Below are 25,922 nucleotides of genomic sequence, written 5' to 3'. Positions count from 1 at the left end.
AAACTCTGACCACGTTTAAAACAAGACTGAAAACTTTTATGTTCAGCTTCGCCTTCTGCTAAATTTGACCTACATTGCACTTTTAACCTCTGCTTTTAATTAAACAATTTAAATAAGATTTTAATTTATAATTTTATTTGCTGTTTTTAATTGTCTTTTAATTCCTGCATTTTATTTCACTTTATTGTACGAAATGTTATAATGTGAAGCACTTTGAGTCTGCCTTGTGTATGAAAAGTGCTATACAAATAAAATTGCCTTGCCTTGCCTTGCCTTGCCTTAAGCTTAAGACCGGCCCTTCGCCGCACTCTCACCAGCACGAGAGTCGCCGTTTTAACAGCAAGCGCGACCACGAGCATCCGGGAGATTCAGCTAGCTAGTTAGCTACGTGCTAACGCCATGTTTAGCTTCCCATGCTCGCTTTTTAAATTAACGGGGACATAATCCAGCACGGACAGATACGTGAGTAAGGGACATGAAGCACTTTGCCGTGTGAAAGTTAACGTCGCACACAGGACTGCGGTGATGACACACAAAGAGGAAGTGAATGTAAACGGGGAAAATAATGCATTGTGTGAAGTTGTAATAGCTTATTCTTTTTGCATTGACTTATACTGGGATGTTTACTGAAAGGGATTAGCTGGCCCTATCACAAGAGATGTGTATACATACATGGCCTTGCTGTCAACTGCCTTTAAAAAATGTTTAAATTGCTCTTAACAAGTTATATCTTCCCATCGGTCATCAGCCTTTTCCTTTTTTTCCAGGTTTTTCACAGGAACTTAAAGGAAGGAAACCTTTCATATTAAAGAGTAAGTGCTTTATTTATTGAATTGTGTATTTCAAAGAATAAAACCTTTTCTGCCCTATAAAACAAAGATAGCCTGGTGCCCGTAAATTCATACTGTTGAACGCTCCCCCAAGGGAAGACTTGTTGTTTTTTTGTTTAGTCTCCTGTCAGGCCGAGGTATTTCCCCACTAGCTCCCTGAAGGCCCTGAATCAATGCTGTCGCTGGATTGGGAAGGTGACATTCAGCCCCCTCTCCCTTTGGTCCGGATATAGCGACTGGGTTTCCTCCTCGCTTGTCATCCAACCCTGTCCCCTGAGAAAAGAGCAATGCAAGTGACAACAGTCTAACAAAAACATAAAGACCAATGGTTTTCTTTTAAATAGCATTAAGAAATGCTGGAAAAAAAACACAAGTTTCGTGCACTTTGTTTTTGATTCCAAACTTGCCGAAAGTTTTCACTCTGCCGAAATCCTCTTCACTCCACTCCACGTCTCTCCGAAAATCCAAACCGTCCTCCTGGGCAGGGTGGAAGCACCAGAGAGGGAACACAAGTGCCCCACAATCCCCCTTAAAAGTTCATCCTTTCAAACCCCAAATACTCAACATACCTTTTTTTATTTTTATTTTTTTATTCCAGGCCCGTAAATGTGAGAAATGTCTACATAGCTCACAGCAGCTTGTTACACTGTCCAATGATAATTGTGATAACAATGATGACAACGTTAGCATAGCTTTACTGCCTCCCTCATGCTGTTTCTGGGAGGAAAAGGTATCGAAGCAACCGAGGGCCCGGGAGAGCTGTTCTGAAGAGAAAACAAAGTTTAGCTCCATTAATTCAGAGTGACAATAACATGAACTTGAATGAACCGCGTCTTGACGAACCAGCGAGTGAGACGAGTCCCGTTACAGGTCATGTTCATCGAAGACACGCAGCGAAGCTAAATCAAAACGCCTCGCGGGTCAAATCCCTCCGACAAAGATGCTTGAAGACGACGTAATTACAAACCTAGCGGCTCCAGAATAAACAAAGCTCCACAGTGAGAGACGGAGAACGGACTCCGTGGCGTTGGAGGGAACTTGAGCTTGAATGCCAACGGAGACCGATTCATCCGTGGAGTCTTTTGATTGTGTACATGACACTCATTAATTTCCATAGAGACGAAACAAATAGAACGGTTTGTGTTCCTGCTTCTCCACACAGGATCGTTTTACCTCCCCTGACCTGCGTGCGAATGCTACCGGGCTCCTCTTAAGGAGCGGGACTCCTTCGCTGGCAAATAAACATAGACCCCAGATGAAGACCATGTAGTTGTTTGCAAGTGACTGAGGTCGATGCTGACAGAGAAAATAACAGCATTGTCAAATGAGTCGGGCTACTTGAGGAAATCGCGGCGCCTCAGTCATATTCCAGCGTTCGGCCTGTGTGTAAAAACGTAGAGAGTTGTGAGAATGCAGCAGTCGGCGCGATGTTCTGTTCCGCCTGCCAACCGCTCTACAAATACAGTTTAACAGCCCTCGTAAAAACAAAACATTAAGCAGGTCCAGATCCTCATCCACCTTCCACATTTGATCCACTTCTCCACAAAACGTCCCGGTTCTCTCTCTCTCTCTCTCCCCCACCACCCATTTAAATTGCAATTCCTATCCGTCTGTGTCACATACAGTGTGCTGTGTGAGAGCTGCCGGTTACACAGCCCAGAGTCCATTATTCATAGCAAGATGTCTCTTGTAAAACATCGCCGGTTCCTTGCTTGGGCTTAATGAATTAAAGAAATGGGCAGATGAACACTGTAATGGAGCGTGCTGTTGCTTCCTGCTGCGTGTAGCATTTTAACCGAAGGGGTTGAGCGGCTCGGTGAGGATGCCGACGAACGAGCCGCAAGCGGTTTTAATTCCAGTTCATATCACCTTTGCTCCTTCAACATGTCTCTTCCTCCCCTCTGTTTAGAAGGTTTCTGGTGTCTTCACACGTGATGCAACTGTAAAGGCTGGGCCGTAATGTGCTTCGCATGGGATTTTTCAAAATGCTGTGTGTGTGTGATTAGGAGGCTCTTGTTGTGCAGTGGGATTAGGTAATACAATTTTATGGATGAAACGCATATTGGAAGCAGCTGCTGTTCCCCAGCTGCTTTTGCATTTCCTTCGTTGTGTGCAGAGGATCAGGAAGTCCCCCCTGGTGACTAAAGACGTCTACGTTCCAAGTCAAGTCAACATGCTGCATGTTTTGGGGAAACGAATGGGCTATCAGCGTCAGTGTGTGTGTGTGAGAGAGAACCAGAGAAACTCTGAATGCTTTGCATGTCTTACCTTAGGTTTGATTTAAAACACATGCAACATGACCTCTGACCCCTCACACACTTGGTAGTCCACTTCCGTTTCCTGACATTAGCACCTGGCTGAAGTTACTTTGAAACTTTTCACCCCGGGGGCATCGTGTGTGTGTGTGTGCGTGTGCACACCTACATTCAAGGCGGTGACCTGGTCACTGATCAGAGCTTCATTTCAGGTTCTGGCCAGGTACTGCTCACTTTGATCAAAAGCAGGCCGGACCATTAAAATCATAGTGAGGGGTGGCGCTGACAATCTGACCGACGGTGTGGGGGGGTGTGGTGGATGGACCATACGATGGCCGACGAGGGGGCATGACAATAAAGTTTGAGCAGGCCTTCTCTATCAATAAAGGGGACACACTGTACTCAATGTTTTTAAGCAAAATGTTTTTTCTCAAACATCATTGGATTTGGCATTTGCCATATTTTGATGTGGATCAAATTAATCGTGAAGGTGTTTCAAAGATGCAGCTCGGAGCCAAGTTTCATCTCTCTGTCTATTACTATATCCATCTCATTTTACCTCCTCCACTGGAGAGCACTCTAGCTAAAGCCTGTGAGATGGATGAAAAACTCTCTTATATGTATCCCAATGTTAGGCGACGTGGTGGAAAATGCCTGCGTCGCCTTTATGGCAGTGCTACATCTTACAGCATCCGGTTTACAGAGAATGATGATCCTTGGGTTGTCATTTTTTTTTATTAGCATGCAATGGCAATAAGCATGTACTCTCTTCAAGGATGTCTGCACAAACGCTGATCATCTGACACAAACACTTTTTTGTCTTTGGAACAAATTAGGCGTGTGGATTATGATCATAACGCTTCATCCGTTCCCATTAGGCTTCATCGAGGGGGGAGAAGGTCAGACGTGCGTGTGAAGGTGAGGAAAGTGGAAAAGAAACAACCACGAGCCGATCAGTAAACGAAGGAATTAAAAGTTGAGAGCTAGGAAGCGAGTGAGCCTTGGAGAACATAAAAAAAAGGAGAGCTACAGCTGCGGCAGCAACGGAGAGACGGAGTCATTTAGACGGATTGATGGTGATGAGGGAGAGCTTGCGATCCCTCCAATGCTGATAAGCACCGGGCTCTGACTGTGACACAGCGGCCGTGTGTGATTCTGTGCGTGTGCTCCGATTCCCTTCTCATTCGCTCGTCGCGTGTTCCCTCGCCACAGAGTTAGCTCTGGCAAAGTGGCAACCGAACAATATTAAAAAGACACCGATGGCCCGTTTAGACTTAGCACGGACTAAAACCCCAATTTCAACACTGCTTCCGAATTCAATTGTAGGTCCCGTGTTGTTTTGGAAGTCAGTCTGCATTTGCTGGAGGGCAAAGAAAAGAAGTCAAAACGTCTTATGATTACAAGCTTTTGTGGGCTGAAAAACACTATCACACAACACGTTAATGTGGGTCATTGTAATCATATGTATCAGGTTCAATCATCATCCAATATGCTGTTAAACCTTCTGTAGCTTATCAGCGCTGAATGCACGATGACAAGCTTCTATCATAATATCAATCTCTTTTTTTGGTCCATGACGAATTGTCCCTCTTGTGAAATTAAGCTGACGTGAAATTGTATAAAGTAGAAAGAGAATGAAATCTCATACAATTGGGTTTCTTTGTGTGACAATCAAGAAAACATCAAAGTGCTCCTTGAATATAAATTGTACCTTTTTTGTTCTCTTGTTCTTCTCAATGTAGAGGACATTTTTCCTTAACTTCGTCACATTTACCGCGCAGCAGGACGTTTAGATGTTGTCCCATGCCATTCAGTGGCCTGTACACCACCTTTTATGTGGAGGAAGTGCCAGCTCTGATGGAGGTGTTCGAGTAAACACCAGAAGTAAAGGTGTGGTGACGCTCACCGACATGTCAGTGATAAATACGTACTGCGAGAGCGCTGACGGTTGGGTGTTGTTGTGAAGAGCGGGAGGAATAACAAGGGATGAAAGAGGTGGAAGATAAAGAGATTGATGGAGCTGGATAGGGGACAGGAAAGGGGGAACGGTCAGAGATAACGAAGACAAGTAAAGAATCGAGCGAGTTCACACAGTCCAAAGGAGGAAGCATTTGCTTGCGCATGAGAGGACAAGAAGCCACAGTGGTCCGCTGGTCCTTATCGCGCGAGATCGGCCCGAGGGACGGGGGTTAGAGTCCTTCACAGAGGAGTCCGGGCGAAGGGGGGAGGAGGAGATGATGGGAATGTTACAGCTGGTTTGTTTCATTGAAACCTGGGAAAAAAATCAAACCGACAAGAAGGGTTGTGCTTCCTGTTCTCACAATTAAACATTAGATTCTTTGTAGTTATTATGGTTAGTTTTATCATTGTACCTCAGTAAGCGGGGAACTAAAGTAGTTCTGTCTCGCCTGGAAACCTTTTTCATCAGCGCAAGAAAAGTCCGCCTCAGAACGTCTGCCAGTGGTGAAGCATCTGGTGTTACTCAGGACCCTGAATGTGCTCGAGTGTGTTATTTTGGGAATGATCTTAATTCTTTCTGCTCATAAAATATTTTAATGCGTTCTACCGAGGACTCGAACGCCACACAGCGTCAGCATGGAGTTTGCAGATCGGGGGAAAAGTGTAACGTACGTTACGTGTGTGTGTTTGACCAGGTGCGCCTGTCACAATGTGAGGTTAGGAGCTCAATCTTTTCTTGATTGTTTCAAACTGTGCCCTATTTGACAGAAGAGCACTAAATCTAAGGTTACAAAGTAACCATTCCTAATTCATAAATTACATGGAACTCACCAGAGGAGTTGCATTGAGTCCAGATGAGTAAATCAGAACCTTCTGTCCTTCCATTGGCCGGCTTGTCTACACACACACACACACACACACACACACACACACACGTAGGCGGTCGGTTCATTTGAACTATTCCTATTGGTTTCAGGTGACAAAAACAGAACCCGCTTCACACTAAGAAAGCCTTTCGGTCCTGCTCTCCATATGTGTAACGATACAGTGTTTCCCAATGTTATTATCGTGTGTGTGGAAGATAATTTTTCCTGAAGAATGATCCGTCCTTTAAGTAGTTAAATGTGCCTTTGTGTTTACCAACCGTCTGCTCAGGTTGAGCGTCTGTAGTGTCTAACAAATAATTCGTCTGCACATAGTCACCTGATGCACGGTTGAAATGAAGTGCAGCATGAATGTTTGTCCGAAATTTTACGGTGTTTATTCCCCTGACAACTGTTCCGTGTGTCCTCTAGTTCACCTTTCTGGTTTGTGTAGAATTGGTGCCCTGGTACATTCAAGCGACTACCTCAACCGTCCCGGATCACTTATTCTTCACAAGGCAAATAAAAAGAGGATGACTGATGCAATATGAATAAGAACTTGTAAAAAATAAATCATCTTTTATTCTGTGCTTCATCCAATTCAGAGCTGATGCTGGAATGTCACAGCAGGCGCTATTTCTAACTACTCTTCTCTGAAACAGTTCAAATGGACCATCCAGATGTAATTACGATACGTCGTTGGTGTTTAACAACTTTGTATTTTATAACTAATATAGAAATTGAGTCCCAAGTTTATCATTTATTACATTTTCTTTGAGGGATGTTATACGAGACATCAATAAAGCACTGATCCAACATAGCTTAGTCTTGGCTTACATTGCACGTAGAAAACAACGTATTCCTCATTTCTATGGCTCTACAAAGTTTAATTTTATTCCTATTCTTATGACAGAATGTCCAAACATGCTTCTCTCCATTATTAGTCAGACTGAGGCTCCTTCCGTCTGCTGCTTGTTGCCGGGCAGGTGAAGTAAAGTTCGTTTTTATAACCATTTACCGAAAACTCCCTAAAATTAGGTTAGGTGAGGGCAGTAAGACTTAAAAGTCGAATCAAAACAATTAACAATTAAATAAATTTCTATGGATTTGTTGGTGAAAGTTTTTTTTTTTTGATAACTCATTATTTTGACATCAATTTGAATCATTTGCGCCATTGTTTATTATTTATTTATCTATTATTTATTTATTAATGCATCTTTATTGAGTAATATTTCAAAAACAAAACTCTGGCATGTTTAAATTCAAAGGATGAAGCGTTTCAAAATCTAAAGCTAAAGATATTTCTTTTCTGCATGAAATCGTCGTGCCACTTTTCATGTCACATGACCACTTTACCACAGTGACATCAGACTTTTAGTAGCTTTGAAGAATATAATACACCGTTTTTGTGCGATTAAACCCCTTTGGGTTCCACGTACACACGTTAGAGACTCCAGAGACACAGCTGAATCCGGGTGTCTCCCCTTTGAGTCATATTTTGGGATCATGTGTGGGGCAAAGAGCTGGTTTGTTCACAATCTCTATTCGGTTGTCTCGGCTAATTTGGCATCCAGGGCTTTTAAAAAAAATAATATTGGACAGCACTCCGTTATTTAGCTTTTGTATCAATGCATGAGCCTCGTTTCCACTTTGCAGTCAATGCACGTCTGTGGATTTTCCCACAAGCTGCATTCTGGACAGCTGAGCTTTAACTGGAGCCACGTCTGTGTACGTTCATAGCGATGAATTTGCGGGAATGGTTTTCATGGAGAACATGAAGCGATGATTTCATGGCGAACATGAAGAGAGGGCTGTGAGTGTTGCAGACTTGGCAACTATTTTTTTTGCTAGAATTTGCTTTCATTGGAAAACCTGAGTGTAGAAAAACCATAGAAACGAAATAAGTGTTGAAAGCCGATACAAGCTTAGTATAATTGAACCGAGTACAAGCAGTAGCAAATAGCCAACTCTGTTCTGTCCAAAGATTTTTTTTAAATTGATTAAAAACTTCAGAGCTGTTACCATACTTCTTATTTAATAAGTTCTGTTTGCTGAAAAAATAAACCCATCGCCTGAAAAGTTCCATCAAATTCAAGGGAGGCAGGTAAACCACTAAGATAGTTTATAACAATAATAATGTCAGAGCATGAAATATCCGTGTAAGCCAGTGTGACACATTAAAGCAATTCATAGGGATCTTCTCCCCCCCACACCCTCATCCCTTAGCTTTGATGGTGGTGAGACGCAGCTGGGAGCTTTGATGTGGTGTTTGTTGCTTGGGAACCGCTCACCTGGATTAAACTGGGGTCAGTGGCGGCTAAACGGTGCGTTTTTTGTGGCCTCGCAGCATTCAGCGCTCGTGCCTCCGGGCCAGTTGTCCCCGTCCAGCTGGTGCCGCGGGCGCCGCGTTCAAGTCTCGGCGAGAAGCCGGATGTGGCGCTGAAGAAGTCGGTCTGAGCTTTCAAACCGCTGTCAAGGATGAAGCCATATGGAACAAAGATGGAGGCGGGCACGTCCGAGCATTCATCGCTGTCACGCACGCGCTCCCTTTTTAAACGAACTTCGCCGTTCGCTCTTTATCTGCTGAGGTTTGCTGAATCATTTAACGCGTCAAAAAGAAGCTCCGTCCTCCCCGGCCGAACGGAGCGAAAAAAACAACCAACCCCCCCCCCCCAATAAATGTTTCATACCAGACGGACTAATACCCTCTTGTCTGCATATCATCAGTCTGTCAGCGCGTACCTCTCCCCCCTCTGCGCTGACTGTAAACTATGCATTTTAAGCGGAGGGCTTGACACCGTGCGGCCCCCCGGGGGTCAGCCTTCAAAACCCTGCTGGGCTGTTAATGGCCTCCTGTGTTATCACTTTGCCGCTACTCCTCACACCTGCACTGAAGAATAATATTTACCCTGCCTGTCATCGCCGTGTGGTGTGTGTGTGTGTGTGTGTGTGTGTGTGTGTGTGTGTGTGTGTGTTTGTGTGCGCGCCTTCTTGTCCTCGCTTCAGACTTTACTGATGACTTCCATTCTCCTCCCTCAGGTGTCTTATTAGAGAAGGAATGAGCGGCCAGTCTGTGTGAAACGGGTCTTTCTCAGGAAAAGTGGGAGCGGCGAGCCGAATACCGGCACAGAAACCCCCGACCCCCCCGCCCCACCCCTGGTCACACGCCATGTCTTCATTAGCGGCCGCTTAAATGCGCGAGCACGTCTTTTCTCTGTTGCTCTGCTCTGGTTTTGTCTTTATTGGTTGAATTTGGGAGGCAGGTTGCCTCTCGCTAAGCTGCGATAAGTATGCTATCAACTCGTGGAACAAGATGCGATTGCTTTCATTTGGAAAAGTAGCACTTAAGTCATTTTCCCCCCCCGGGAATTTAAACATGAGCGGGGAGAAAGAGACTGAGACAGATCGAAAGGGACTGAGAGAAATTGGGCGAGGACAATGTTTTTCTTGTCTGTTTTTCGAAGTTTGAGGAGTCGGGGGAATTGTCAGTAATGAGAAATACAACAGCTGAGTGATGATGATTCGTTTTGGTTTTTCACCCGTGAGAAGATCTGCGCCACAATTATTTATTTATTTATTTTTTGTCATAGATGTGTCGTAGATTCCCAAGAATTTGATCTCTCAATATCCTGAAATTCAAATAAGAATTGGTTCCCTGTCGCATTATCTTCAACAGCAGCCCAGCGTGAGTAAGTCGGGCTCAGTAGATGAGAATCAGACAGTTGCCTGAAATGCAATTTGCGTGCTTGTGTTCACTGAAGGGGACCTGATGGAATTGTTAAAAACTGTAGTTCAACATTCTGGGAAACGTGCTTCTTTACTTCTTTGCCAAGAGATGAAAATACTGATTCCACTCTCTGGTATTCTAGTGATGTATCCAACTTCTCAAATAAGTCACACAAAGTGAATTGCCCAAAAAGGTGTGCGATTAGTTATCGGGCATCACACAAGGCGATCCAAATGAACTCCACCATCCCAACAGTACATACAGAATAGTATAATATATAATGGTATAATATAATAATAATAGTATATATTATTGAAATTTGTATAATGTCATACAGGTTCAAAACTTTAAAATCAATCACATTTTTATGTTTCTTAACATACGCCATCAAATGGTTCTTGGGGTCCAAATCAAGTTTGTTCTTGATTTTATTTTTTATTTGCTTGAGGAAAGTGACCCATGAGTATTACAAGAAAAATGCTATTAGGTCATTTGGATTTTCGGTTCTCTTTCAAACAAGACAAAAACACCCAGTTTATTTATTTCAACACCGGCGCTTTGCTTAGAAAACTCATTTTGAGGTTGTTGTAAATAATTGCAAAAAGATATCGAATACACACAATACTGTTTATAACCAAGCCATGTGTCTGTACGTTTCATTTGAATTATTTAATTTGCAATCCCTGTATTAATAAATATGAGCTGAAAATAAATGTTCACCATGCAACAGTTAATAGTTAATCATTGTGGGCAGAGTATGAAAAAGGGCCGAGCAATTTCAGTTAGTGTGATGGATGCAGGTGATATTGCGCATTACAAATCCAATACAAAAGCCACCACTGAGCCGGTTTCCAAATTCATTTAATGGGGTCTGCTGAGATTCCTTGTTGCATGCAATAAATCTCAATTTGCTAATAAATGCATCTCTTAGCATCTTCAGTTTTGTCTTCATCATCCATGAGATCAAATGTATTATCCCAAGTTGTAGCAGTGAAGGCCTCCATAGCAACCTAGCTGCTCTGCAGACTTGTTAATGCCTATTTGCTGCCATCCTGTGGGCTTAATGGTTATTGCCCTGTTTGGTGTAATACAATGTCTGCACAGTAGGGGTCACTATTTCCATTTCCACTCGTCTTGTTTATTACTCTGGTTTACAGTAACCAACAGGCACTAACATGCACTCAGCAAGATGACCAATAGATGTCACTAATGACTGAAAAACATAAAGATGGATTATTTACTATCCTTACTTGTCCATGAAGTAATTGTTTGCTGATATTTACAGTTATATGTAAATTATAGCTTCAGGGTGAGAGGAGAAAAACTACAGCAAGACGGATTGGCAGAGAGCGACAGAAACAAAGGCATGACATTTGCGTAAAGGCCTGTGTTTAGGTGCTCGAGGTTTCTTCATTGATCCACTCCTGCAGCTTTTGGGAGGAGCTCGATCGCTGCTCGTCCCGATTCGGCTTCACAACTAGGTACCTAATATGCTAAAAATTCAACCAATCAAAGCTGCCTGTGAGTTCCCTCTCCCCCCAAATTGAATGTGAATTCTGAGATGTTTATAGGTGTGTGTGTGTGTGTGTGTGTGTGTGTGTGGTTCCCACACTGTTGATGGGTGCAGCAGTAGAGGCCCGCTGTGGGGCAGGACTACACCTCTTTCTCTGTCCTCTTCCCTCTCCAACCTCGGCTCTCTCCTTCCTCCTGAGTGGATTTCTTTTTCTTTCCTTTTTTTGGAGGCTGAGACCCCCCCCTGTTTCTCAGACAGCTCTGCTCCACCAGTTCTGCTCAGCGCCGGCCTGGAGAGGAGTAAGGGAGAGAGCAGAGTGGATTCGGTGAACCGAGGAGAGACCGACAGGGGAGAGGGACCATGGCTGCTCTCTCTGCCGTGCTGAAGACCTGGGTGATACTGCAGACCCTGTGCCTGGCGCTGGCCCAAGTGGTGAGTGAGAGACAGGGGACCTCGAGACCTGCTACTCTTCAGGCTTAGCCTCTTTTCATACTTGGGTTCGGTCTGGGATTCGGGGCCCCTGGGAAGGGCCGCTGGGGACGAGATGCCTTGAGGTGATTTTCAAAGTTGCGTTCTGTGTTGGTGTTCGATGAAGTGATTAAATGTGATGATGATCTGGCTTCATAGCACATAAAAGAAAGAGCTACAATGATGGAGACAAAATGACACCGGACTTTACGGATCATCTGTGGACTTTGTATGCTCATCGTGTGAGGACTCGGCTGTTTTGAAGTTTTAACAGGAGGGTGCTTCTGAAGGCGAGGGTTTTGCAATCTTGGTTCTTTGTTTAGTGCGGCAAGACGGTTTTTATGAATCAAGATTGAAGGTAACCGTTGATCTTTTTTTTTTCGTGGCCATGGCAGAGATGGAAATCAATGTGACACACACACACACGGCCTGCAGCATGCACACACTGTGTCCACCGACACTTGTTCACTGTTCAAACAGACACCTACATGCGATCTACTGGACACCCACAGAGGTTCACTCTTTTGGATTATCACCTTTCCACATTTCAGCTGTGGAAGAACTCAAAGTTGGATTCAACATTGGCTCTGATCATCTGATGGACTGACGGATCCTCCGAGGACGTATTCAACACCGGCTGAGCGGACAATGGGATGTGTGGATGGCGGGGGGGTCAAGTGGGGGTCTTTGGAGTAAACAGTGCCAGTCTCGTGACACCATCTTCCACATTCCTCCACATTCCTTTTGTTGTTTCCTTGTTTTGGTTCTTTTTTGTGTGTTTGATGCTTTCCCGATAACGCAGCAACCTTGAATTGAACGACTCAATATAGTTTCCTCCTGCTTCACATCACAAGTTAGCTAAAAAATATTTTATTGTTTATTTATCTAAAACAAGACAACATTCACTTATTTACTTTTACTCATCAATTGTTCCTTTTGCTGTTACACCTTATTAAGTGACCATGATGCTCATTGCAATGTATAACCCACTGTGAGACTCTTTGACGTTACTTGGCCGTCTCAAAACCATATTCCTGCCTGTGTTTCAGAGGGGTCCACCTGGACCTCAGGGCCAAGCCGGCCCACCAGGCCCCTCCGGCACTCCCGGGTCAGACGGCATCGATGTGAGTATCCTGCAGATTTGTCACAAAGGCCGTCATTGTGCTGGAGAAATACCAACTGCGCACTGCGCTGCAGTACTGGAGTCTTACCAGCAGAGGGCCGCACGAATGAAAACACATTGGCACAAAAGAGCTCTGTTCCCAGCAGTGAGAGGATGTCTTTGAGAAGGGACCCTCGCCTCAATACGGAGTTTGTCTCACAGTAATGTGATACATTTGCGCTACTCTCAGGGTTAACTGCACACAGGTTGTGTGTAAACTGCCTCTAAAACAATCCAAAGTGGTTGAATGTTGGATTTATTTGGATCAGCTAATGAGTTTTACGTTTAATAACAAACCAAAAGCGTACCACCTTCTGACAGGCAGTATAACAGGCACCTTAATCCGAATGGGCATTTTGAGTTGAGACTGATCGATTGCTGAGTCACTGATGTTAAAGTTATGATGTTAAGGCAGAATTTACCAGAAGGATGTTCATTGCATAATCACTGTTTGAAATGTGGCACATGTGCGTCTGGCAAAGATGGCAACACAAATACTGATAAAATACATCAGACGGTTTAACATCTCCAATCGGTTTCTCTGCAGGGAGAAAAAGGACCACCTGGGTCCCCGGGTCCACCAGTAAGTTTCCACCGGACTGTTTCATTGATACAAAACTGTTCGCATTTGATTCATCTCGATATCTATATTGCCTGTGAGAATAGTGGTCTGTTTTTCATTGTAGGGACTAAAGGGAGAGCCAGGAGAGCCAGGCCCTGATGGAGCACCAGGAGAGAATGGCATTGATGTAAGTAAACTGACTGGTGTCTGTGTGCTTTAGAGAAAGAGACAGAATGTGAGGAGGGTGAAAAGGCTTTAAAACTGAAAATACAATTCCAAGAAGCTGTTGATCTAAAGAAAAGTTTGGAGAGGCTTAGTGGTAAATCAGTAAAATGAGGGGGAAAAAAATCGACATGCAAAGGTTAAAAACAATGGCAATACCAACGATTGTAAAAGAATCACGATTTTACAGAACTGGAAAGACCGCCAGATATCTTTTATTTGACAAATTCAAAAGTTTCGGAGGATTTCTATTGTAAAAGTAAATATAATAGTGACCCATTTATTTATTCAATTAATTTAAGAAAACAGTGACCCATTTATTTATTAATTTACTACAAGAAAACAGTGACCCATTTACTCATCAACATTGATGTAGTGGGACTTTATTACGATGGATCACAAAGGTCACCATGAATAAAACGACAACGAAAAGCTAGCTAGGAAGCACATACATTGTGTTGTATCACTCGTAGTGCCATTCCACGCATGACAACACATATCTGCACTGAGAGTTTTGGGAAAAACATTTGTGTTTCGGACTTTCATTTGGACCTGCTTTGTGGGCTTATGAGTTAAACCACTGCAGATTTAGTACTTGGAGGCATTCAAGTTCATTAAGACAATAAAAACTCAGAGTCCACTTCTGCAGGTGCTTACTGACAAATCATAGAAGCTACTGGACATAACTTACTGTACAAAGTTATTTCTATATTCAGTGTCTTGGATCCTGATTCTCTGGTCTATTGGTTTGATAGAGAGTTTCGGAATTTACCATTTTTAGGCTTATTTTACATTTTGAGCGATAGAAATGTACCGTGCAAGTCTGAACTAATAGCTTTGGCGATGAGACATTCTAGGAGGTTGATACACTTCACGGCAAACCCATTCATGCCATTCTTATACAACTGTGATAAATACAAATGATCTAGCTTTGATTAACCTTATATCAGTGCAGTTGTGGTGCAACCTCCGTTGCTGCTTCACGCTTAGCTGTTAGGATGTGCCTTTTGGTCACATGCTAACAGAAGCACGCAAACCCATGCACCCACATGCATTCCTTTGAGATTTAGCCAGTAATCCGCCCTGGAATCTCAATCTCTGGTTGTTTTCCTAATTACAGAAGAACAGTGTCAGCTTCGATCAAATGAGTAATTAGCTGAAATGTAAGGTGAATTTAACTGATTAGTTCACTTTTCAACCTCTTTCATGTCATTTCAATGTTCTTTTTTTGCCTTTTCCATTTCAAACTCTATATACATCTGGAGCATATCGTCTTATTAACACGTCCTTCCGTCCGTCTCCAGGGTTTGATTGGAGCAAAGGGCGATCGAGGTCCCGTCGGGAGCGCCGGCCCGAAGGCAAGTACCTAATCCACGGGAGAAAACCTGAGCTTTTATATCTAACAGGTGTCACTCTCACAAGAAAGACGTCTCTGGGTCGGACTTCTTGTGACATTGATGTTGAGCATGACCGTTAACCCTGTTTACAAGGGAATGAGTAACTGAGGACACTGTCCTCTAGTTGTGTCACCACTGGAGTTACATTGTTGTTGTTCTCTGTGGCCTGCAGGGTAAACCTGGACCAGCTGGCGAGCCTGGACCTCCTGTAAGAAATCTATTTATTGTTCAACTATTAAGTATGATGAGTGAAAATCTTACATTTTTAAAGAATGTGTGTTGCAATAGTGTTTGGGGAAATACCCAGATTCATTGTTGAAGTACTGTTATTTACGTATTTGTTCTTCATTGCAACATATTTTACAAGATTGTAAGTGTTTTTTGTATTAAGTAAAGATGTAGAAATGGCATGAAATAGAAATGCGTTAAATGAGTTAAATACGTGCCTCGTACGTAAACGTTGTGCATATATGTGCCAGCACATCGTCTGTAATACAGTCCACTGCCACTAGATGGTGCTCAGCGTCCGTCTTATCACACAGCATCCTACAAACTAAGTCCTGAGTCATTCAATGTCATGCTTGAATTCAGCAGTATTAGTTAAGTCCCTTGTTTAGCATTAACAGGCATCCTGTTTAGGGGCCCTGCTCCAAGCTGCCTCATGCTGCATTGGACTGGAGATCCCGCCCTGTGGGCTGTTCTTCCTCCAAGACGGCTTACTGATTTAATTACTTTGTTTATAATTAATTCGGAGTCGGGGCAAACATAAAACTGATTGCGTTCTGTGTATTTGCCCTTCTGGAGCACTGTTTGTGCTGCGCTTCGACACTGTACATCAGCATTAATGAATTACTGCTGCCATTATTAATTGGCTTTCACAAATGTTAATTGATACTTTGACGGATTGGTTCCACTTGTCATACGGGAGTTTAACCCCTCGTCTCTTCTGTCCACGCAGGGACCTGGCCTTCCGGGACTATCTGTAAGTAGCTTACTGGTTACTTAACTTATCGCTTAATGGCTTTGAGGTGTGGGAATCAATTTGTGGCTGCTGGGAAGTCCCTGCATTGTTTGTACTTACTCCCTTTGTCCCTCCGTCTAGGGCACTCCAGGCCCAATTGGTCTTCCCGGGGAAATTGGACTATCTGGTCCAAAGGTAGCAACCCGTCTACGGGTTATTATACTGCCTTCATGCAGATATCTCATGTGCAGGTCACAAGCTACCAGAACTTTTACCTTCTTGCCTTCTCTTCTGCTTCATGTAGGGTAGCGCGGGATCACCTGGACCTCCAGGACTTCCTGGGCCTCCTGGCAAGCCAGTAAGTGTCGGCCAAAGACTGATTGTCCTCTGATCTCTCTGATTTTTAAAGGAACAAAGATGGTGTTGGTGTTAAAATGAGAGGTTGGAGAGCTTTGAAGTATAGCGTAGTTAAAGTCGGGATGAATAAACTAACAGGAGTATTCTTTGTACAGCACCTTGTACACAATCTGAGAACAACTACAACTTTTTTTCCCCACCGTATCAAGCGCACAATCTTTTCAGGGTCCATTAACCTTGCACAGTAAATGACTGGCACATATGTATTACCCGACTATATGTTTCTCTGAAATATTCTCTGCTGAATATTCTGAGCCACAGTCCAAGTTACTGTCTTGAAACTCAACACACTTAATTGGATATAAAAATGATTGGGCAGCATCAACAGCACTAGTATTATTTGAGAGTTTATTAGATTTTGAAAACCATATATAGGCCAATTCATTATTTTACAAAAATAAACATATTTGATGAGCATTCTTTGATGAAGGTTTAGTGTGCTCTGTGGAGCATTTTATAGCATCACAAATAAACCTGTAATTTTCCCTCTGGTGTTCAAATTATCTTTGGCATATCTCTGCTGTGATTCCTTCTTGTATCGGTAGACGCAACGATGCTAATATATCTGCAATAAGCTATTCTTGGCTGATGCATTCACGGTGATTAAAACTCTGCTGCTGCTTGGATAAACTCAAACTTCATCCGTAGAGAAGATGTCACTGTAAATCGTGTCATATTTGAAGACCTTCAGTGAGATGTGACATTGGCTTAAAAAAAGAGCGAGACAAATGAGCAACCAGAAGCTCAATGGACTCCATGAACCACGTAGCACCAGAATCTATTTGCAGTTTACTTAAAACATTGAAGGGCAATTCATTGTTACATCACTACATCACTTCCGCTGATCCTATGTGGATGTTCTTCAAAACAAGCAGCCATTAACGTGCTTTTAGAATGCACTGTACGATAACAAAGCGTCTCGCACAGCCAGAGCTCCCTGCTGCTCGGGCAGGTTCCAACACACAGCAAGTGCTGAAGTGCCACAAACTGCTTTTGAGCGCTACGCTTTCATGTCTCTCTTCCCCACGGTGCATGTAGTCCCCTGTGTGCATCTCTTGAGTGGTTCCAAGGAGGGGTGTGTCTTCATGGAGACTGATGTTCCCGAACCCAGGGGAGTGTCTTTGTTTAGCTTTAGTGCTATCCTAGGATAAATAAACCCCCATTAGATCAGTGGGCTGTCTCATCTGACTGCAGGGGGGATACATCAGCCCTCTTCAGCTACTGGACTACCTAACACGATCCATAAACAGAGAGAAGGACATGTGGAGGGAGAAAGCAAATGCTGGCTCAGCTCATGGGCGCAAAGGAAACTGTGACCAGGTGACTTTCTTCATCAATCTGCCTCTAATCCGCGTATCTGTCCATCTAGGGTCCTCCAGGGAAGTTCATTGGTGGAGAAGAGGGCAGTGCAGACTTCCAGGTGAGACCCAATGACATCCACGTTATTACAAACCTGACACCACTTCGTTTTTCGTAACCCATTTGTTTCCTTCTTTACGTCAGTGTCCTCTTAACTGTCCGGCGGGACCTAAAGGGCCCCAGGGACTGCAGGGAGTTAAGGTGAGGAGTTGGCAATTCCCCTGAAGGAATAAGCACAGGTTTTCCAGTATCAATGATTGTGTTGCATAACAACATTTCATAACACGCCGCTGACTCATTGCTGCCCTTCAGGGACACAAAGGACGGGCTGGTGTTCTCGGAGAGCCCGGCAGCATAGGAAAAACGGTGAGCTGCACAATCGCGGGTGGAACCGATTCACACATGCACTCACACACCCGTACGTGTACGTGTTGCACACTCAGCCACCATTCAGGACCAGCAGAGGTGAGGATTAGCTTTAATGAAGCCCCCCAGAGCCACAGGACTGGCACTAATCTTGGCTGCGATTAGTCAGGCCCGGCCCGTGCCCTACAGTCAGCATGCAGCGCTAGATGAAAGGGGTGGTGAAGAGCCAGGTACACCAAGGAACGGATGATAGTCAGGTGAGAGCCCTCTCACCTTGCCGCATTAAGCACATCTAATGAGCACACAGCGGGCTCCAAGTGAGAGTCGAACCAGGCGCCAGGAATTAGCCTGTGATCTTCTCACACGAGGTGCGTTAGACACCCAAAACGCACCGGCAAGTCAGACGGGCATTTCCGAAAGATCCGGCTTTTACTCAAGGTTGCTCTTCGGTGTGGCTCTGGAAAAAAAAAGCAGATCCCATCTATGATAAATGTGCTCTATCGTAGCAAGACCAGCATTAATGCGTTTTTAGAACGCTGAAAATAGGAAAAGAGCAGCTTAAACTGGCCAGTGACACGAGCTTTGTTTCTCATTGGTATTACTGGCCTCATGGCAAGATGGTGAGGGTAGTGAATGAGAGCACTTATGTGAATGAATGCAATCAGCTCCAAAAAGCATTGTTATATTTTTTATTTTCAAAGATCTATTTGCAAGCTGTTCTTGCAAAGCTCTGGCTCACCAAATGAGAAACAGATAAGGGGACTGAGTCAGAATGGCCTCCTGTACCGGTGAAGGAAAATGGCTAACCCATTTGTTACATTTGTAGACAAATAAGAATACAGGAACCACAACTTTGCTGTAACACATTAGCCGGCTCTTGCTCCATTGGGTGGTTGTCTTTGCCCTGGTGGACAATTACTGAGAAATAAAACACACCGTATCGTTTGTTAGAGTTAGTTAAGACGATTCAGAGAAGTTTGTAGGCCCTTTTTTAAAACCGTTGTTACCTTCTCTTTCTGCAAATCTAAGCTAATCACCACCAGTCACGAGCAATTTAAGAACCAGAAATCCTCTCACCTAGCTCTTGGCAAAAAGCCATTTGAGTGTTTTCTCAAAATGTTCAACCATTCCTTTTAAAAACACAAATAAACTAGTTTGAACTGTTGTAGGTGATTATTAGACCAGCTTCTTCTTGCTGGTGTTTGACCGTTCTTTAGCTGGCTAACTAGCTTAAGCTGGATTGCTACAAGCTTTTCCAGAACCGTCTAACGTTACAACGGTCACAGCGCAGTTCGGACATAGACTAACTTGTACCAAATATCAGAACTCAGAGCAGCACAGAAAGAGAATAAGTAACCAGCTTGTGTTTTCCTGTCCTCCATCAGGGTCCAAAGGGAGAAGTGGGCATCTCTGGGGAACAGGGCATCCCAGGACCTCCGGTATACAGAGAATTCTACTTTCCAGTATTGTATTAGTATTGTAGCATCTGGTGTCCATCCAAACCTGTTTTCCGCTGCTTCCCTCTAAGGGTCCAATGGGTCTGAGAGGTTATCCAGGCATGATGGGACCTAAAGCAGAAGCAGTGAGTACCAAGCTTTTTTTGATCTTGTTCTCCACAAGTCCATGGGTGATCTCATTCTTAGAGGAGCACAAGGAGGCACATCCAGAACCTGCCCCCCACTATGCAAACACCATCCATTACCAGCAATGGGGACATATGGAAATGATGCTAACAGAAATCTCTTCCCTCCTCTAATGAGTTGAGGTTGTCTGGGTCTACGGTGCCTCCATTTGTAGTTAATGATCCGCTGTAGCCATCCGTCTTACTGTTAACGTCGGCCGCGTTAGCCAAGTTAGCGCCCCGGGCTTAATGCCAAAGAAAGAGCTGCTGGCGTTCTGGGTAGCTCCAATTAGTGAAGTGAGTTAAGCGCTAATAACCCCTTTATCGCAATGAATGGTAGACTACCATGACGTCGCATCCTCTCTGATGTGAAGTGATTGATGATTTTGTTTCCCGATAGGGGCCTCGGGGTTACAAGGGCATCAGCGGACCCGTGGGAATCCCTGGACCTCCCGTAAGAACACGCACAGACAGATGTGGCTACTCACTTCAGGAATACCTGTTTCAATGTAACGCCTGAGCTACTCAAAGTATCTCTCCATTATGTGTAGGGTGAGGAGGGGCCTAAGGGACCGCCCGGAGACGCAGGAGACAAGGGAGACAAAGTAGGTGACTCTCTTTGTGTTTTCCATTGAAGTGTATCTCCAAAGACAGATGGTACATTTCTCGTAACTTTAAATTGAAAATTTGGGCATTGAAAATACATCAACGTTGTTGTTTTTTATCTTTTTTTTTTTCTTTCCTGCAGGGCGGCCGAGGTATCCAGGGCCCACAGGGTGCGGTTGGCAAAAAGGGAGAGAATGTGAGCGAAAAGACAATTTTGTTAATGCACCACACAGTCGCAGTGGTGTTCAGAGAGTGTGCCAAATTAAGTCCACTCACTCATCCACTGGCTTTTTCAGGGTCTGCCGGGTATTGATGGAAAAGATGGTACGCCTGGTATTCCAGGGATCAAGGTAAGGGTTACCAGCCACGATAATGATGAGAAACTGGAATTGCAACAAAATTTGACAATTTCTTTCTCTTTTTTTTTTTTTTTTTTGCAGGGCGGCCCCGGCCAGGCCGGGATGCCTGGTCCTCCTGGTCCTCAGGGAGCAGCGGTGAGTGATCCGTCAATGTTGCACATGCAAATAAGCCTGTTTTTATAAAGGCTTGTTGTCACTCAGAACACGTTTGGGGTCAATCTGGTATCCTCCTTCATTCAACAAAGCCGGTACCGAGACAGGGAGAAAACAGCGTTAAGCAGCCTGTAAATTTGGGCATCTTTTATTTTCTGGGCAGTCATCCAGACAACAGTGACCCTGTGACCCACGCTGTTTTAGAATTTTAACCACCTTGAAATAGCATTCACCCTCCCACCGCGGGTGATTTATCACAATCAGACCAGTGGGTATAGGGTGTGTACTTTTGTGTGTGGTTAGGTCTGTGTGGGTGTCATTCTAACTAATGGGTAATGGAGCATGAGATGCACACTTTTCTGTATGCTCATTGCAGTAACACCAACCCCGCTGCAAACTTAAACACCATAACTTACCCTGCGTTATGCTGTGCTATGCCATCTCACACGCACACACACACAGAATCACTGCAAGGAAACCTGCTGCTAGGTAAATTCCCAGAAGCCGTCACAGCAACTCGGCCTGTTTTCATGGCCATAATTATATTAGGTATCATCATTATTGCCACCCATATCCAGCACTTGCATACTTTGTACATCCACATGCATTTACTGGTTGCATTTTCAGGTTCATTGTCTGTATTCCAAACTATGAAAGAAACTGGACATCGTTATGAAAACCCCCCGTTTCAGATCATTTTTTCCAAAGCAATTTTCAGTCCGGTTTATTCTGTCTGCAGGGATTGCCAGGCAGCCCAGGACCAAAAGGTGGAGCTGGAGCTAAGGTAGGCCGTTAAATATCACGTTTCATTGAGTTTTATTACTTTTTGAACTGATCCTCCTGGTTTGCATTTTTTTTAACATGTAACTTTTTCTTTTTGATGATTACTCTTGTCAGGGAGAGCCTGGACCTCGGGGTCACGTTGGCATGACTGGTGCCCCCGGACATCTGGTAACACGCACACAAAACATACATGATTTCAAGTACTCCAATTGTTGTTATTCTATTGTGTAGCAGGGTGAATCATTGCCCTTTTAACTGGATGCCCCTAGGGTGAGCCTGGTCTTCCTGGTGTGGCCGGTATGGAAGGAGTTCCTGGGCCTAAGGTACAAATCCAGAATTAGCACATGGAAGCAGTGTGTATGAAGGGATTCTAACATTTGTCTTACTGCTGTAGGGGGACAGAGGCCAAAGAGGAGGAGTTGGGCCACAGGGAATTGTCGGCAAGCCTGTAAGTTTATTCTTGAATTTGTCTTTAGCTCTTCTGCAGCTACTTTCCTATATGAATTCAAGTCCAATGTCCTAACAGGGAAACAAAGGAGAGAGAGGACCTATCGGTGTTCCAGGTGCACAGGGTCTTAGCGGCACAAAGGGAGACAAGGTTTGTGTGTGTGTGTGTGTGTGCGTGTGTGTGTGTAACCAATTAATTGTAATTGTATGAAAACATGAGCATCCCTGTCTACATTCAAGAACATTTTATAGTTATATTATATTTAGTTCCCCATACTTGTCCATTGGGGGCAGTGTTTACCCATCAACATAAGTCACAGCAATACATAGTAAATCACTGAATGAAGCGAGCAATATAAATGATAATGTGAGCATCCTAATCTTACTTTTTTAAAATTGAGACATCTTTCTTTGTGATATGCGGTGTCCCTGGCTTGAATCAACATTTGGTTGTTATTTTTAGCAAGATTAGAATTATACTCAAAATATGTCTTTCCAGGGCTTCCAAGGAAAAGTGGGGTCAAAAGGAGACGATGTGAGTTGCAGTCATTTTTAGCCGGATTGAATGCATCTCATGATGGTGTATTTCCATTCCAATGCAAAGAAATGTTTTCTACACTCTTTATCTTGCATCTCTTCTAGGGTGACCCCGGTGTTGAGGGATTGGCTGGCGAGAAAGGTGAAAAGGTAAAACCGCACAAGAGCTGTTTAGAGACTTTTGTTTTGTAAAGAAATACAAAAGTCTACGGAATACTAAAACTTTCTGGATTTAGACGAGACGGTTGTAACATGGGGCTCTGAAGGCATCAAAGCAAAGCAAGTGATATATGGTAGAAAATGTTGCAGCCGCACCGAAGTTAAGACGGAGACAAAGTCTGTTTTTGAATTTGCATACAAATCCCCATTGTCGTCAAGATGGCAAATGAGCTATTTACATGACAGTGAGGCAATGATGCATGTTGGCTCTTTTGAAGCAGCATTTTTTCCATATTCATTCTTGAATTCTTGCTCAACGGTTGTCTCTGAGGCAGAAATGATAGATGACGGTGATGACTGCGAAATTGACAATGTGTCTGTTTGCTGCGACAGGGTTTGTCTGGTGAACCGGGGCCCAAAGGACAGGTGAGGTTGAGCCGTTGTGGAAACCTGATTATTTCTGGATGAATTTGTTTCTTACCTTTTTAAAAAAAATGTCATCTGCCTCTGAATATCCTCCCCTCAGTAATGCTCCTCTCTTTGCAGCAAGGCATTAGGGGTGACCCCGGACACAATGGACCAACCGGTGACCCGGGTAAACCCGGCGACGTGGGACCCCCAGGACTGCCCGGGCCCAGGGGACTCAATGGAGAGCGAGGAGTACCCGGCATGCCGGGCATTCAGGGGCCGTCAGTGAGTCCCGTTCACTCTCTGCGCACGGACCGATGTTGACTAATGCTTTTGGTTAGTTGCCGTCTCTTTGCTCAGTCTGCTCTTCTTTCATCCAGGGACGCGATACGTCTGACCAGCATATCATTGAAGTGGTCTTGAAGATGTTGCAGGGTAAGCGACTAGACCTCAATGTTCCCCTTTGATGTTTCGAAGGGAGATTCTATTATTCCATTTCACAAAGCTACTTTTATCTCCTGAGCAATCACTTCCCATTATCAAAGGTAATTTAATCAAAAATAGTGATGCTGTCTCCTCCGGAACAGAGAGGCTAGCTGCTGTGGCAGTGAGCGCCAAGAGGGCTGTGCTTGGCGGAGCAGGTGTAATGGGGCCTCCTGGCCCCCCCGGACCTCCGGGGTCAGCCGGCCCGCAGGGGCCGCATGGCTTACCTGGTGCCCGTGGCGTTCCTGGCATGATTGGGGGATCTGGACAGATTGGAAACACGGGACTTAAAGGTGGAAATATATAATGAATACACGTTTGAAAGGGTCGGTTTTTAGGCTGCATCTGAGAACACCCTGTTGTTGTTTTCTCCAGGAAAGCGAGGGGCAAAGGGAGACAGGGGCGATCCTGGTAACCCCCACCCGGGTCCACCAGGACCCCCAGGAATACAAGGTAAGAGATAAAACCTATACCTAAGTGGAATATAAAAGAGAAAATACTACTAAACAAGAAATTGAAGGCATTACAGCTTTTGCCACAGGGGAGTCTGCTTCGATGCATTTTAAAAGCATCATTAACTCTAGTCATTTAAGAGATGCTCTTGAATCAGAATAGAATGGGATTGCAACAGTACATGCTAATTCAAACACTGGGAAACACACTTACTCTCCTCTGTGCGCACAAACACACACACACACACACACACACACACACACACACACACACACACAGTACACATGTGTAATCCAAGGTGGGGTTAGGAGAGATGCCCCCAACATAAACGTTAGTGCTATTAATCAAGTCCAATGTCGAACCCTCCCCTTCCACAGGTCCTGCTGGTTTGGATGGTGTGGCTCGTAACGGTAGGCACGGCGAGACGGGGCCCCAGGGATCAGCCGGAGAAGCTGGTTACCCCGGTGCGGCGGGTTTGACAGGTCTCCCCGGCTACTGCGAGGCGGCAATGTGTTTAGCTGCGTCGGCATACACATCCCCAAGATTACAGGAGGCGGGAAGAATCAAAGGACCTAATGTTTAGAGACCTGGCTGTCCATCAGCGGCTCAACTGGGAGAGAGAGGGAATGATTGAAGGCGTGACGCCACTCTTCTCTATAAGAAACCATTGAGAACGAAGGTTAGGGGACAATAATAATGACAGCGCCCCCTTCTGAAACTGCCACCCGGAGGTTTTGACTGGTGGGGACATACTCGGATCTCAAGCACCCCCATATCGCCATGACAACAGCAGCTCTCACCCACATCCTTCTGAGTGCTGTAGCGTTTTTTTTGGGTGATGTCAGTGTCTGTCCCATGCTAATATCCCAACCCTGTTCTAGCATCAGATTTATATCGCATCCCCCCGTTTCCCATCACCGATGAGCTGGGAGGAGATGAAAACCAAGCAGGGTGAAAGGTACTTTTACACCGTGGTCACTTTGGTTTTACATATGCAATATTTTGACGTTAAATTGCCCCGCTTCTCTTGAGCCGTCTCTCGTGATGGCATAAGTGTACAAAAAAGCCCAATAAATGATTGAAAGTGACACACCGTACTGTAAAATGTATCTGTAAGCTTTCAAGTCCTTTATTTACCAAATGTATATTAAACCTCCCCACACACCAACACTACTCTTCACCCCTTTACCTAAATCCCATTTTAGAAAACAACCGGCTTGATCTTGTCCGATTGTTGCCTGGCAACAGCATACCCAGATGGGCACTCCCATCTCCCACAATGCAATGCTGTAAATCTTTGTAAATGTGTGTTGATTATTGTGTAGAAAAAAGGGGTTATGATATGCACCAAAAGGTCCTGTGTTACTGAATTCAGTATTAAAAGGATGTAACTTCAAGACAATCAGCCCGAATGTGCTTCCTATGCCACTGTCAATTTTCTACAGGGTGCTAGCCATTTTTATTTTTTGATCAACTGAAGCTATTTATTGTTAATATAATCATCTGTTAGGGTCCTTTTTCGGCTACTCAGGTCAACCCGAACCAATAAAGAATAACATCACATCCAATGCTCTTCTGTATCAAGTGCGGCATGGAAACAAGTTTGTTTTATCTCCTTTCTCCTACTTTCTCCCATTTGAAATCTATAGTATGAATTTATGCATGTTAATAAAGTCCCCCAAAAATGTTTCCAAAAGTGCAGGTTCACAGCTTTGGTCAATATCCTTGCATTGGTGAGTTTTTTTTTTTTACCATACCAAGATGTCTGACGAGGAATACTTCTCCATATCTGGAGTTCAGGCATAGCTGATGGCTTCCTTTTTCTGTTTAAAATTAATGCCTTGAGATGAGA

The 25,922-nt window shown here is 44.2% G+C and overlaps 1 protein-coding gene across 2 annotated transcripts; it reads left to right on the top strand.

Annotated features, from left to right (window-relative positions):
- Window positions 1-315: 315 nt before the first annotated feature.
- Window positions 316-25,766, top strand: col9a2 (procollagen, type IX, alpha 2). Of its 2 annotated transcripts, XM_078081149.1 has the most exons (34): window positions 316-462; window positions 768-812; window positions 11,402-11,579; window positions 12,665-12,739; window positions 13,325-13,360; window positions 13,464-13,526; window positions 14,866-14,919; window positions 15,131-15,166; window positions 15,917-15,940; window positions 16,061-16,114; window positions 16,224-16,277; window positions 17,706-17,756; window positions 17,840-17,896; window positions 18,008-18,061; window positions 19,447-19,500; window positions 19,590-19,643; window positions 20,083-20,136; window positions 20,234-20,287; window positions 20,431-20,484; window positions 20,585-20,638; window positions 20,729-20,782; window positions 21,540-21,584; window positions 21,698-21,751; window positions 21,853-21,906; window positions 21,978-22,031; window positions 22,110-22,181; window positions 22,530-22,565; window positions 22,673-22,717; window positions 23,120-23,152; window positions 23,273-23,419; window positions 23,515-23,569; window positions 23,722-23,910; window positions 23,993-24,070; window positions 24,448-25,766. In XM_078081149.1, the coding sequence occupies exons 3-34, from the start codon at window positions 11,508-11,510 to the stop codon at window positions 24,651-24,653; spliced, it is 2,076 nt and encodes a 691-aa protein (XP_077937275.1). In that variant the 5' UTR covers window positions 316-462; window positions 768-812; window positions 11,402-11,507; the 3' UTR covers window positions 24,654-25,766. The 2 variants fall into 2 exon arrangements, with proteins under 2 accessions (XP_077937275.1, XP_077937274.1); XM_078081148.1 differs by lacking the exons at window positions 316-462; window positions 768-812 and having other exon boundaries at window positions 10,298-11,579.
- The last annotated feature ends 156 nt before the right edge of the window (window positions 25,767-25,922 follow it).

Source organism: Gasterosteus aculeatus, chromosome 10, assembly GCF_964276395.1.
Source record: "Gasterosteus aculeatus chromosome 10, fGasAcu3.hap1.1, whole genome shotgun sequence".
Taxonomy (NCBI): domain Eukaryota; kingdom Metazoa; phylum Chordata; class Actinopteri; order Perciformes; family Gasterosteidae; genus Gasterosteus; species Gasterosteus aculeatus.
Note: the sequence above shows the minus strand (reverse complement) of the source record. Positions and strands in the feature narration are given on the sequence as shown.

What these genes read in the sequence shown, in the direction of transcription:
- col9a2 (XM_078081149.1), top strand. Translation starts at nt 11,508, where the DNA reads ATGGCTGCTCTCTCTGCCGTGCTGAAGACCTGGGTGATACTGCAGACC. An exon ending in AGGGCAGTGCAGACTTCCAG is followed by an intron (nt 17,757 to 17,839) that starts GTGAGACCCAAT and finishes TCTTTACGTCAG; the next exon opens with TGTCCTCTTAACTGTCCGGC. An exon ending in TGGGAATCCCTGGACCTCCC is followed by an intron (nt 20,137 to 20,233) that starts GTAAGAACACGC and finishes CATTATGTGTAG; the next exon opens with GGTGAGGAGGGGCCTAAGGG.